Here is a 14,253-nt window from a genome sequence, read left to right on the forward strand (position 1 = left end):
TGACAGGAAACCTTGATACTACCTTTATAATTAAGTTTTTAGATCTATCTTTCTCAGTTAAATTTCTTATGATACCTCTTTAGGCACATCAGGAGTGAAAATTACTTCAAAGTAATCCAGACACTTATTTTCCACATCACTTGTACACCCCCATGGTTTGTTTTTTTTTCAAAATCACACCGCCACAAATTTAAGAGTCCTTAATCATCAAACCTAATAATTTTTCAAGGGCATTCTCTGTTCTTTTTACCAGGCCTTGAAGAGGTGATTCTTGTTCAAGACTGGTAAGAAGTCTGCTTCAGCATTGCCAGGAAATTGATAATCCAATCAAAAATGTTTTTGTACTCAAATGGCTTCTTCAAATAGTAACCAGTTCTAGCACAGTTATTGTTTTCAAACAAAACAGCAGAGATTGACAGACATACATTAAATGTTTCTCATGAAGAACAGACACAAGGACTTGAACCACACATTTTTAAAAAATCTCAATGTTTAATGAATACACACTTTCACATTAAATATAAAATATCTGCCAGCTATAGAAACACAGCTTTAAGCTTCAATGAACTTTAAAGTTTTTTATATGCAAATTTCAAACCATCTTCTCAGAGACAATGGAAAAGATGACAAATAGTTCTGAAGCATATTTTGTGATCTTGATAATATTTTGTGATATTTTGAGATCACTTAGTGAGAGAGAGAACAAGAAAGAACAAATATCTTTTAACATGCAGAACTGTTCTGCTTCTTGGGGAGACAGAGAATGGAATGAGTAATTTGTTATGACTGATAAACACATTCACCTCTCAGTCACAGCTAAGCTTGTCATGAAATACTGCCATGTGATTTTTGCCTCAGTAAACACTGATAGCTAATGTTACATAAAATTAAACAAAGTGGACACTACAAAGCTATTTGTCAGCAGACGTACAACTCACTCTGGAGACACAGCATTTAGGGAAATCCAAGAAGTTCCCAGCAGTTAGATAATTAGGCTGAATAAGTTGTTTATTAAAATCAACTACTAAAAGCACAAAAACTCAGTATGTACTTTCCAACCAGCTTAAGTAAGAGTTCTAAACATGTCTGAAGATTCAGAGGATGTACATTAAAAACAATTATAAATTAAGCTTATGAATAACAACCCCTTTTGAATCAATACTAAGGTATACCTTACAAACTGTGAATGTGGTGAACTGCTAAAGTGGGAAAGAAAAGGAAGTTCAAGTGTTTAACTACCTGAATGTAGTCAACTGGATTCTTTCCTTCTCCCTCTTCAGAAACCAGTGCTTTGCCTTGCTCTCTCAGGTACGAGCTCATGCACTCACACATTGTCTTCAGACCATTTGGCACACGGCTGAACAACTTGTACATGCAAGCAAGGTCTGCAAACAAGAATGAGAGATTATGCAGGACACCTGTGTGTGTTACACTTCTGTAACTCATTCACCTCAGAACTGCAGCTGACAGCTGAAGTTCAGCCACTTGAGCCACAGAAAGCATCCTGTAACACCTCAGGCACCAGATTCTTCTGATCTCCTCTTTCCCTGAGCTGTAGGTTGTCTTCAAGGTTGTCTGTAGCAGAAAACCTGTCATTGCTACCTCCAGGCCAGTAAAAGATGAGGACAGTGAACCTATGAGACCTTCAGCAAGATTATGCTTTCCAGGGGTATTTAAGAAGGTAGCTTCCAAGATTATCATTCCCAAAATCAAGCACTGTATCAAACATTTTTGCGCTTTTGTGGTTTTTTTTCCTTGTAAGTAAGTTAAACCAAACAGGACAGCACTAATGAGATGCTTGTTTCCGTATTAAAAGCAAAAAATTGGTAAAAAATTTAGAATTTAATTTATATTTGTCTTAAAGCCAGTCATACACTTTTACACTACTATGTTTCAACCACCTAAAATAATGAGAAGTGGCTTAGGCTAAACATTGCTGTCCAAAAGAACAACCCATCCTTATACCTTTATGAAAAATCTCATCTTCACAAAGCAGCATTTCCACTCTACTAGTTAACTGAATCAAACCAAGGCCTATAAAAGTTAAACAAATTTCTGTATTTTATGAATACCCTTCAATATCCTTGCACCCTCAGCCTGAAGGTTATCTAAACTGGATATTAAAGAAGAAAGTATTAAGTATAGTATCATCACTTTCTTTTTCAACACAGTAATCCCTTTTTACAACTAGGAAATGTGCTTTATCACCTAGTAATTGTGAAGCTGCTTTAATGAACAAAGGCCATTAATCTAAGCAGCAAGGCTGTTCCTCATTCTCATGGCTTTAGAGTGAGCACTGATTTCAAAATATAGATACTACAATCCCTCTCTTTGTTTTGCTGCTTTAGAAACTTAGGTTCTATTTCCATAATAACTTTCATTCAGTCACTCTGGTCCCACATTAACCTCTATTAGGGAAAAGCAAATCAAGTCAAGTCCTTCTGTTTCAACCACTTCAATAAGCTGCTTCTTATCCTTTAGAAATGGCCAACTCCTTTCTGCAACAACGCTCCCTCCCCAAGAACTGGTCCTGCAATGCTTGTGTTTAAGTCTTTTACACAAGTACTTTTTAAATAACTGCCTGTGGGCCAAAAACATGTGATGTATTTTCACAAATACATATTAGAGTAATGGAAGTAATAAAATGGCTCATGGTCAACTGGTAACAAAAACCACTACAATAGATTTGTACTTTTCTTATGAGATATTTGGTTTCAAAAAAAAGATCTGTATCTGGTGCTAAACAGAAACAAGTTAAGTGTATGGGTTCTGTTTTAAGAGCCATCTAACAGTCACTGAATATTCTCAAATGTTTGTGAAACAGTCACTAAGTGTTTTCACAATCACACAGGAACACAAATGTAAAGCTTGATTTATCCCATGTTTAAAAACAATAAGCAGTATCAGAAGCACTCGTGTCTCACCAATGATGCACTCTTACCTTCTGTCTTCCCATTTTTCAGCATATGAACTAGCCCAGAGTTCTCCATTTCCACTATGGTTTTCATGTGCTTAGAAATAAGCTCCCTCTCAACAACTTTCACAATTGGTTCTTCCGTCGATTTATCCAGACAATGCATCACCCGCTCTATTTCTTCATTAATTCTAGCTTCTACTTTCTTTATATATACAGAAGCACTGTTTTCAGCTAAAAATTTCTGACTTTCCATCTGTGATCAACACAAATTAATACATTAGACTTTTTTGTAAAGGGTAAAAAGAAAACATGTCAGATCAGCATTTATAAGCAAGTTCAAATCAAACATAGCTTGTCCAACACATCCAAGAATAATATACACACTTAACACAAAATAAAGGTTCTATTATGCTAAATGTTTTACATAAGGGTGTACATGCAATACAAACAAGGTATTTTTCATACTAAAGCAACCCAAGCCAACTTAGTTTCCAGCTACCAACTAGAGTTTTACCCACAGGCTCAAAGAAAACAAAGATGGGGAAAGGGAAGGATCAAAAATTCCTTCTAAATGCCAGTTTATGGTAGTTCTCCTTATTCTCATTAGTGACAATGCTGAGCACCTTATTTAATGTCAAATGGTTTTTATCTATACTGGTCAGCAGAGTCTTTGGAGAAAAGATGTCTTATTTGTCAGGCAGAGCTAAATAACAGAACTGAAATGAAAGTAATTATTTTTCTTAATTTTATATAAGCACCAATGAAAAACAGAACACAGTGACAGTCAAATGGCTGTGCAACATATGCTTCTGCTTTTCAAGGAACTTTGGAGACCAGAGCATATGATAGTTGATCCTGCATAAGAAATGGAAGACTCAAATTACCTTATCTAGACAATTGCTAACATGATTTTAAAACTTCTATCAATTTCCAGCAATAGATGATCATGATTACACTCAACAAGTATTTAAACGGCTTTCCTCCTCCAAGTATCTCACGAAAAAAACCCCTCAAAAATATTTGGGATGTATCATTTGATGGCTGATCAACAACTGGACAGCCACTTGGATATGCTTACTTCCTTGACTTGGTTTACTTTATTACAAAAAATAACTCACAAATGTGGAAACTATGAAGGAAACAAAGTTTCCCAAAGACAGTCTGACAGGTTTCCAAGCCAGAAACAGTTTGAACCTTTCATGCCTCTGGCATTTCAAAAAGACTTGAGGGGGAAAAGAAGATGTAGACTAAGCTACATGAAATAACCTAAAGCAGGCACAAGATTAGCATGATGATTACTGTACAAGTCATTGGGGCCCATAGCTCAAAACTATATTCAAATTATGCTAATTCTGTAAATCTGTGTTACTTTTTCCCACAAAGCTTTTTTAATTTCATTTAATGGAGATGGACATACTCATCAAAAAAACAAAAAGTATGTAAAGTGCCGCCAAATCTGACAGTTCCAGAGAGTTATAAAAACATTCCAAATATGGTACTAGAATATTGCTATACCTGAAAAAATTCTGCAGACATGTCCAAAAATGGAGCCTCGAAGTCTTCTTCATAGACTGACCTTCCTTCAAGACCTAGAATCATTAACATCTGGCAAGCATTTCTTATTGCGCCTCTGCCAAAAAGTAAGTTGTTAACAACTTGAGAAATCTACATGTTTGTAAGACAGAGTACACAGCAGAATAACAACTCATAACACAATATTAACTTTAATAAAATGCAGTAATGGAAAGTCCATTCTAATCTGTTTGGAACGTGACATTTTCAAGTATATTACACGAGCAAGGTTGTTGGCTTTTGTTCAAAACTAAAGAGCTGACAATAGTTATTAAGTATTTTAAATGCAATGACAAGGACACACATCTCAAGTTCTGCTAAGTCATAAAATTATGAAGAACATACACTAATATATAAGAAATTAACCCAAAACACTGCTTCAAAGAAAACTGCACACATAGGTTAGAACTGAGCAGCTGCAACTTCAAAACAACTGCACATGTGGAAGTTGCTATGTAAAGTCTGAGGTTTTTGGATGGCTGGCTGTTTGAAAAAAAAACCAACCACACAAAAATCTAAAAAAAACCGAAAAAAACCCCCAAATGAACATAAAATAAACACCACCAAAATTCAAATACATCAGCAAGTTAATAAAAAGAAAAACTGCATCTAGAAAAATATTCCACTTTCTGGCAGTAGGGGACAATACACAGCTGTAGCTGGGGAGTCTTTTTCATTTCCTGAATTGCACGTTGGGCAATCTTAGTAACAGAAATGCAGGCAGAGTAGCAAGGAGTTTACATATCCCTACATGCAACAGCTGTTCTGAAACTGGAGAAGCACAAGAAAACTTGCAAATCTGCAGTTCCTTCAGCTGCAGTATCTGCAGTGGGTGGTTCTATTAAACTGACCAAAGACGCTGAGAAAGAGATTTAAAACTCAGAGAGATACAACTGAACTGCTGAGAAACAAATTTATCAGAACATGAGGAAAAGGAATTGGAATTAAAAGAGGAAACATCATAAATAAACAATGAAAAGGTACAAGAAAATTAAACAACCTCTGAGTACAGAGGAAATACAAGTTAGGAAGAGGCAGAAAATTGCCAAAACTCTGCTTTGTAATCAAATGCTCTGGCACAGCATGATAATTGAGACATTTGATGTAAGTTTTAATAAAAAAACACAAGATAAATATTAAAACATACATTAACAAGCTTCCCTGTTTACCATTATGCTAAAATATAATACACAAAGAAATATGTTACTCCGGAACATGAAGAAATTTTAGTTGTGATCACAAATGTGGTCTTAAATAATGAATTATTTGTGTATGTTCTTGAGTCACTCTTTAAAAACTGACAGCTGTTATTTACAACAAAAGGCTTCACTTACAAACACCTTACCTGTCTACAACTTCTCCTTTTCTCTCTCTTGCAATCATGTCCAGCAGAGTCAGCCTCAGGTGATCCCTGATGCAGCCGTAACGTACAACTTGATCTCGAAAAATGATCAGGCCCAAGTTGTAGACATTCTCCACGTTGTTCTGTTGCACATACACTCGGTCCTACAAGGGCATAAACAGCAATAAAACTGTGAATTCACTGCATCGATGCTATTCGAACATACAAGAGATGGATTACTTTCCTACAGTGGAAATACGACCAAATGTATCTTTTCTCTTAATAGAAAGAAATTATGTATACCCTTCAAAATTGAAAATCAGTCCCATTTCCCAAAACTTCAATTTGGCTTAGGAGCATAAGCACAACATTTATGACTAAAGCATGCCAGAACAGATCTCCAGCCTTCCCACTTCTTAGTCTGGGAGCAGAGGAGTCTCTAACTACTGACTAAATCCACAGCACTATTTGCAAGAGGTTTTACTTACCTACTCAAGCCCTTCTATCTTTTTCTGATCTTTAAGAAAAATGATTTAACTTCCCCCTCCCCTTCATGCATCTTCCTACCACTCCTTTTATTAGCCAAAAAATATTAAATATTCAGTGAAATTTCCTGAAATAATATCATTAGATAAAGAGCAGCAAGTATAGAGCCAAAACAAGAAGAGTTACAACCAAAATCTTTATGGATTAGTTCTGCAAAATTGTACATAACACTTCTGTAGACATCCCTCCCTCCACCCTCCCCAAAATCATTTTTGTTCAACTTAAGCAATATTTCAAAACCTTGTGATATTTCATCATAATCTCACCCATACACCACCCTCCCCCCCCCCAAAAAAAAAAAGAAGAGGGAGAGAAGAAACATTATTTTTTACATTTCCACATATACTTAGATTCTATCTCTCTATATAATCTCTGTCTGTGGGAAGGATCAAGCTCCTCAACTACCCATTTTTTATCAACCTACCTTTGAAAACCAATGCTGATCCTCAGGATCAGCATTTAAAGATTGCATAGCCCAAAATCCATCATACAGAATTGACTGAGGGTGCTAAGCAGACCCTGAGTCTCTAACTGTGACCCAAAGAAATTCTCCAAAAATTTGTCACTCCTTTCCTACTTCTCTCTCCCAACTCAGCTCTGAAAAAAAGAAGGCTATTAATAAAGTCACTAGCGAACAGAAAATGCATGTATTTGATTAATAGCCACTACTGGGTCAGAGCACTTAAACCAGTATTAAGAATAGAAAAACTGTGAGTTTTTACAATCTGTTTCTGAGATGAGCAATCATTATTTTTGGTAATTTCTGTCAGGGCCTAATCCATTCTTCTAATACCATAGTTTGGACAATTACTAAAAACACTGCTTTGCTACCATTTAAGCATCAGGACAATGACACTAGAAAAAGCTATGAGTTTTGTACCCACTCACAAATCTGGCTGGGATGAGGCTTTCTAAGAATGTATATAGCTATAACAAAACAATAGTACTAAAAAATAATCAAATTCTCTGAAGGATGATGGTCAATTTATGAAATTGAGTATAAAGATAAGAGAGTGATGGAACCAGTGGAGAAGCTCAAGTGCTTTATCATATGCAGAATTAAAGAGCAAAGCTCCTCAAACACTTGGAAAATGAAAACATTAAAAGAACAAATGGTATGCTTCAGACTATGGAAAAATATAATGTATTTTTTAAAAAAATATATGCAAGTTGACATAAATTCTGCAATTTCAAAAAACAAGAAGGAACAGACAGCCCACCATTTAGCACCTGTATTCACATAGCAAAATTATTCCTATACTAATTATATGCCAGATTGCCACTTGTTGACCAGAGGAAAGCAAAACACTGGGTTCTGCAATTAATGTGTGATTTCCCACTCTCTGCCTTCAGACAGGCAGCCCTTAATTTAAATGAAAAAACAAGATGGGAACATGTCAGATATGCCTACTCTGTGGCTCCTGAAGCAAGCTCAGCTGTCTCAAAGCACAACATTTGCTAATTGCTCTTCATAAAGTCACTTCAGTGATGTGTGGTGGGCTAGGTCTTTGGAATAGATTGCTTTTGTTTTTCTGATTTTTTTTAGAAACGGGGTTGTTTATTTCACTTCCTTATTTACACACTTGCATCAAGAACACAAGTAAATGTGATTCTCAAGTAAGACAAGCTTAAAATACATTTTCAGAGAGATGAAAGAGCAAATTAAAACGTAGTGTCTAATACTATTTAACTTGAAGAGAAAATAATATAATTATTATTTCAAAAAAATATTCAGGCCTCTGAAGCACAGGCAGCAGGGTATCTAAAAGGATTAAAGCCATGGCCATGACTCATCTGCATAGCTTCTGTTGTGGCAGGGCTGAACACTGCCATTGTGAAAGAGTAACTCCTCTCAATTTATCAGCAGCCTCTGTAGTAAGCCAGACCTCTCTACAATACCCAAACCAGAGCGGCAACATTAACATCTCTGATCCTGCTGATTTGCTCACCCTTGGTAACAGATCACATTTGCTGGAAGCTCTCCCCAGTCTAAAAGAGAAAATCACAGAGAGCCCCATTTGGGAACAGGTTTGACTGACAAGGCTACACACTACTGAACAGAAATCACTTCCCACGGGGAGAGGCAGTGTGTGCTTAAAGGTAAGAGTAACTTCCAGGAGACAAGGATGGAGTTTCAGACAGCAATTATTCATGAATTACAATCCTGCTTACACTGCAGAATAATTCTGAACTGAAGTCACCTGCTGTAAGGTACCAGCAGCCACATTTTACCCCTCTCTGCATGGATGCACTACCTGGATGATGCAGCAGCCTTCAGACACCCTAGTGTATACAGTAAGCGTCTTTGATCCTAGCTCTGGAAATAAAAACAACACTTCTCCCTATTACCTTGTGTGTAAGCCATGGACAATGAGAGTCATTTGTCAAAACTCATGTATCCAACCTGCCAGTGCTGGCCTAAAAAAAGACACCAGCTTTGTGCACAGCACAGATGAGAAGGGAATGCTCTGCCCTCTGAATCCACAGCTGTATTTGCAGGAGCAATTGTTCATTTCTGACAGTGTAACTGGCACTACCCACAGGTCTGTAATGCAGCCAGGGGTGTGACTGCTGCACTCACATACCTGAAACTGCTTTAAATTAGCAAGCACAAGTAGTAAAGACAAGACACCACAGAATCCAGTTTAACCCAGTTTCCATTTGATGTTCTAAGAATACACACACTCACATTGCTTGGAGAAAAGCCAAACAACTCCACCTCCATTTCTCCCATTCCAGAGAGCAGCAAAATAAAGCCCACTGTAGGTATGTTTACCTGCACTGCCACTGTGAGGCTGAGTTTCAGATATGCCCAAATGTACTTCGCTACTTCAACTTGTCTTAGTACCTGACTTGACTCAGCAAAGATGCTGCTTAGCCCATGACTTTACTGCTTCAGTGCCTCACTGGTTGTTGCAGACAGTGCCAAAATTCACAATATATTACATCTACTCTGGCACTAATTATTGCAGCCTAAACATGTAAAAAGGAAGAGAGCTCGTGCTATATCCTACAAAATCCAGTGGAACTACGTAAACTTGAAATTCAGTCAGGAATGTCTCAAAATAATCAAGGCAAATCTTGCACAGTAAGTGCAAAAGGTTGCAAAAACCCATACTACACCGGCAACAGAAATAAACGCAACTGACTTTACCAGAGAGTAATCACAAGAGAAGGTAATACACATTTTTAAAAACATAACTGTAAGGCAAACTCGAGAGTGTCTCGTGGAGGATTTCTGCATGAACAATGAAATCCTGCCATAACCCCAAACAGCAAGTGGTCTAGTCATTAAGCAATACAAAGCACAAACTCCACTGTACAAAACACATGCCTTTCTAAAAAAAGATTTGATTTTTATTTTAAAAATGGTAAAATTAAATAGAAGAAAGAAATTAAGGTGGTTTGAAAGTGTTTTGACTTAAATCATACAGCAGCCAATGGGCAAAAGGAAGCTGGAAAACAAATGTGGTGTTAAAACAGATACAATTTAGTTTAAGATGTTTGAGATGTAAAATCATGAGGCTGAAGCAGGAATTCAAGAGAGTAAGACCAGAACTCAAGAGGGTAGTAAATATTTTACTTTCACTGATGTCACAGTGTGGCCTGTTGGGCAATAGGTACATTTCCTGAAACTGATGTGTAATTGAGATGGCCTACAAAACAAGAGAAGGATTGGGACACGCTTTACTTACAAACATAATTGCAGATACTTCTCCTGGTAGAACACAAGCATATTAATTTACAATGCCTGGTGACTCAGGCTATACAGTGATTGGTGCTTTTTTTTAGATAAAGTATTTTCAATGTCAGTTTTCTTTGAATACGAGTGTATAGATTATTTCTGACATAAGCATATCATTATAAACATGCCATTATATACATGTCATTCAGAGTCAACATCAGAAAGTAAGTACAAATCCTTCCTTAGTTAAAAAAATTCTTGAAAATGGTTTCTTTGAAAAGCAGTTAGGTCTGATCTTCCACAGGTGTTTTATAATTCTGTGGTACTGGCAGCTTTTCCAAACTTTTTGAATCAACACATATTCAAGACTAGAAGTTTTTTTACTCGTAAGTCTTTTGTGAATGAAGAAAATTATGTCTGACTCAAGCGGACATCCCAGTGACAAAGGTGAAACTGCAAATCTTTCAAAGTAGTCCTGTTTTAAATCATTGCTTATTCTCTAATTTGTAATCAAAACATGTATTATTGACAATTTGTCATGTCCCTCCAAGTCAAAGGAGGGAGCCTGCCCATTGTACTAGATCTTCACACTAGATAGTTCTACCTAATAAAAATTAAAATTGTAACTATAAACCCATATTACATTACAGAGGTTTAACAGACAAACATCAGTGCCCCTAAGTTCCTATAAGCATTTTGAAAGAAAATTTTCTTCTATTTTTACTATAATAACTATAAATATATTTTATTGTGGACTATTTTTTCTGTTTCTGTGGTACAAGGAAAAAAATCAGTGGGAGTCAATTAGTCAAGCACAGGGCTCAACTGAACACCCACTTGAAATAATTAGGAACTGTCAAACAGTACACAGAAGGCTACTAGCCCAGAGGTATTTATTATTATGTTCTGAATCTAAAAGACAGCCAATGAAGCTCAATTTACACTTGAAGGAATGCTGCAAATTGCCTTCTCCTGGAATCCTCCTGGAAGAGAGAAGGCTGGCTGGATGTTTGAACAGCACTCTCAAGCTTCAAAGCAAAGTCAAGGCATTGCTCTTCTGAGAACAAAAAATACTCAGAAAACAGTTCTCCTGTTCCCCCAGGAGTGGTAAATGAAGCAGGCAACACTTCCTCAAAGAGAAGAGGCTTCGACCTTTAATATACTGGTCCAGCCACTAAAACAAAGAAAGCTTATAAGCCATTTTTCTCTGCCACTGTTTGAAAGATCAGAAATTTATTGATTTTAATAGCAGCTGATTGCATTATCCATTACTTTGGACCATCCAGCACCTCCTGTGCTGAAATAACTATATAATTTTTGGCTAAAACACAACAGCTGCTCCCCTAGAAGGCTCTGGATTCCATCTTCTAACCTTTCTGAAAATTCACCACTACCTTTGGTCCATTAATCTAATCATTAAGTATTCTTGAGTATGCCTAGATGCAGCAATTGATTTGTATTTGGCCTTCGCAAACAGATTAGGGAGTCCAGGATCTCTCACAGCGAAGACAGTACATCTTCAAAACAATCTGTCCATCTTCCTTTTGGCATGATAAGACACACAAATCATTCAGTGTCACTGATGGCATTTTATCCAGCACTCTATTTTTTGATATGTGGTATTTTCCCTACCGAAATAAACTAACTCCTCCAACATGAAGGCCAGTAAATCCATTAAAAAGAATTGTTTGTGATTCTGTAATTACTCCAAATTCTTTAGCTTGTTGACCAAAGAGGACTTCATAGCTAATACAAATGCAGTCAATGTCAAAGCATGAGATCTTTAACAGCTACAAGACAAGATCTTAACTGCTGTTGTTTGGCAAATAAGAGTACAATTCCAGGTAATCTGCTTTTTTGGACCAAAAAAGTCCATTATTATCTGTCCTTCACCGTCAAGTACTGCATCAATAATTATATTTAGGATACTTCAGAGGGGGAAAAAAAAATTTACACAGAAAGCCTCTCAACACTTCCTTGTGAAGTCAAAACCTTTGTCTAGAAGCTAATCAAAAATACTCTTCTGCATCCTAGAACATCCCCAACATTATGGGAATTTTAATATGTAACAATTACCTAAAGCATAACACAATCCAGACACAAAAATGGCAGGCCCTCTCTCTTAAAAAAAAAAAAAAAAAAAAAAAAAAAAAAAAAGTCTTTTTTACTCTTGGCTTGGTAAGAAATGGCAAGCATGCAACCAAAAATCACATTCTATGTACACTGCTTATTCTACACAAGTTCTTCATTAACAGCAAAGAATCCAACTAAAATTTAACATTCAAGGACACACACTCTACCTAAGCAAAGTTCTCCTCTTTAAATCCTGAAGTTTCATGAACAACTACGCTGCAAGTTTCAGGAGGCTTTACCCACAGTGCTTTCCACAGCAAGAAAACACTACTAGCTGAATAACATCTAAAATCTGCCAGAATGGGTTTAACTAGCTTATTTTTTAAGAACGGCAAAGTTCAAATATTTTTAGATCAATTTTTCAAGTGATAATGAGATAACCTAAAACATAAATCCAATTACAATTTGTCAAACAGCTGTAGCAGTCTTGCATGCACACAGAAAATTCAAAGCAAGGGACAGAGAGCAATCTTTGGTAAGCATGGTAAGAGGACAATTTACTACACTGTTAAATGTGTGAAATAGCAGAATACCCACCATATACATCAGAATGTCCCTAATCATCACCATTGCTGTTTGATGATCATTCCACGCTTGGTTTAGTGTTTGTAGAAAGTTGTTATTCAAGGAGTTTAACACATCATCTCGCACCTAAAGTGAAAAAAAAAAAAAAGATATATTGACATAAACTCAGTTTCTCCTGAAACATTTAAATCTTAAACTTAGCTTCAGCACAAGAATTCTGGCTCCTCTATGGACCTGAATTTTGCAAACAGGTTCTTGCTTTTCCTGGGTGCTGACTATCCCTACCTCATATTTCTCTTCTGTGGAAAAATAAGTAAGAAAAATTATGCTAAAAACAAAGGAAACAAAATAAACACGGGTTTTAAACTTCAAAGGAATTCCTGAAATCTCAAATGTTAAAAATAGTCTTTGACAACTCCTCAAAGCTTTCATTTCCTGTGTAATAGTGTTTCAACTGCTGGTAATTTTACTATCACAAATAATTTCAGAACACTGGTTAGCAGCAGTAAATGCTACAAACAGGAACAAGTACAGGGGGAAAATTTGCCATTATGACATTTAGAGAGACAAGCTGAGATAGCATAAAGACACCAAACAACAGCTCTGAAAGGAACCAAATGCCTGGTAAAGATCAGACTCTTATATTAATACCAACAACGAGACTTCAAAAAAAAAAAAGAAAAAAAAAAGGAAGTTATCTTTGTTTTTTTACAAGTGTATTTGCAATCTGCAAGTTGATCTGTCTCATCAACTTCAGTTTTTATGCCTCTTTGCCACTACTCTCCCTACTAATAAAAAACTCATCCCGTTTCATATTTTGATTTTTTCCAGTAGGCATATACTGCAGTGTCCAAACTTGAAACTAATGTCTAAGAGAAACCTGGGGGTATGTAAAAAAACTGTTCCAGAGTTAATAAAATGTGGGAATTGACTTCTGACATAACATGCAAAATACATTCTACCCTCTGTTGTAACCAAACAGAATGTTCAGATTTATTGATTTGCACTGATACCTGGCTGATAGTGTAATTTTCAGTAGAGAGATTCCAAGAGGGAAACAAAACACACATGCCAAGCAACCACAAGCTGCACCAACCTCTCATGCAACCACCTGACAGGCTTCATTCTGTCATTCCAGTCTTATGAAGTTATTAGGCCAAACCAGAGTAACAGAATTCTGTCTGCCACACTACTGCACACACTCACAAACTCAGAGGAGCAAACCAGAGACAACAGCACAACACATCACACAACACAGCGGTCTCAAGGAGAGGGAGGAAGGAGAAAAGGAGAGGAATGAAGGAGGAGGAGGAGAGGGAGGAAGGAAGAGGGAGAGGGGAAAAACGAAGGAGGGGCAACTTATCCCAGTAACATTCACCTTGTTACTGCCTCTAGGCAATATAGGTATGCATAGGTTGTTCAAAGCTTTCTTACATCCTCAAACACCTACTCTGCACTCCTGAGCAAGGCCTCTCCTCCTTGCTTTTGGAAAACATAATATGCAGTTATAAGCACGGCTTAGCTGCATCATTC

At 36.7% G+C, this 14,253-nt stretch overlaps 1 protein-coding gene across 1 annotated transcript in view; it reads right to left on the bottom strand.

Annotated features, from left to right (window-relative positions):
- Positions 1 to 14,253, bottom strand: part of CUL3 (cullin 3) — a 55,076-nt gene that overhangs the window by 16,996 nt on the left and 23,827 nt on the right. The window contains exons 3-7 of the mRNA XM_066193177.1: positions 12,733 to 12,846; positions 5,835 to 5,995; positions 4,433 to 4,547; positions 2,942 to 3,170; positions 1,240 to 1,385 (exon numbers count right to left, since the gene is read on the bottom strand). Coding sequence (XP_066049274.1) covers positions 1,240 to 1,385; positions 2,942 to 3,170; positions 4,433 to 4,547; positions 5,835 to 5,995; positions 12,733 to 12,846 — 765 coding nt within the window. The remainder of the gene's footprint in view (positions 1 to 1,239; positions 1,386 to 2,941; positions 3,171 to 4,432; positions 4,548 to 5,834; positions 5,996 to 12,732; positions 12,847 to 14,253) is intronic.

This window comes from Chamaea fasciata, unplaced genomic scaffold, assembly GCF_029207755.1.
Source record: "Chamaea fasciata isolate MVZ Bird 193981 ecotype frontalis unplaced genomic scaffold, bChaFas1.0.hap1 SCAF_11, whole genome shotgun sequence".
Taxonomy (NCBI): domain Eukaryota; kingdom Metazoa; phylum Chordata; class Aves; order Passeriformes; family Sylviidae; genus Chamaea; species Chamaea fasciata.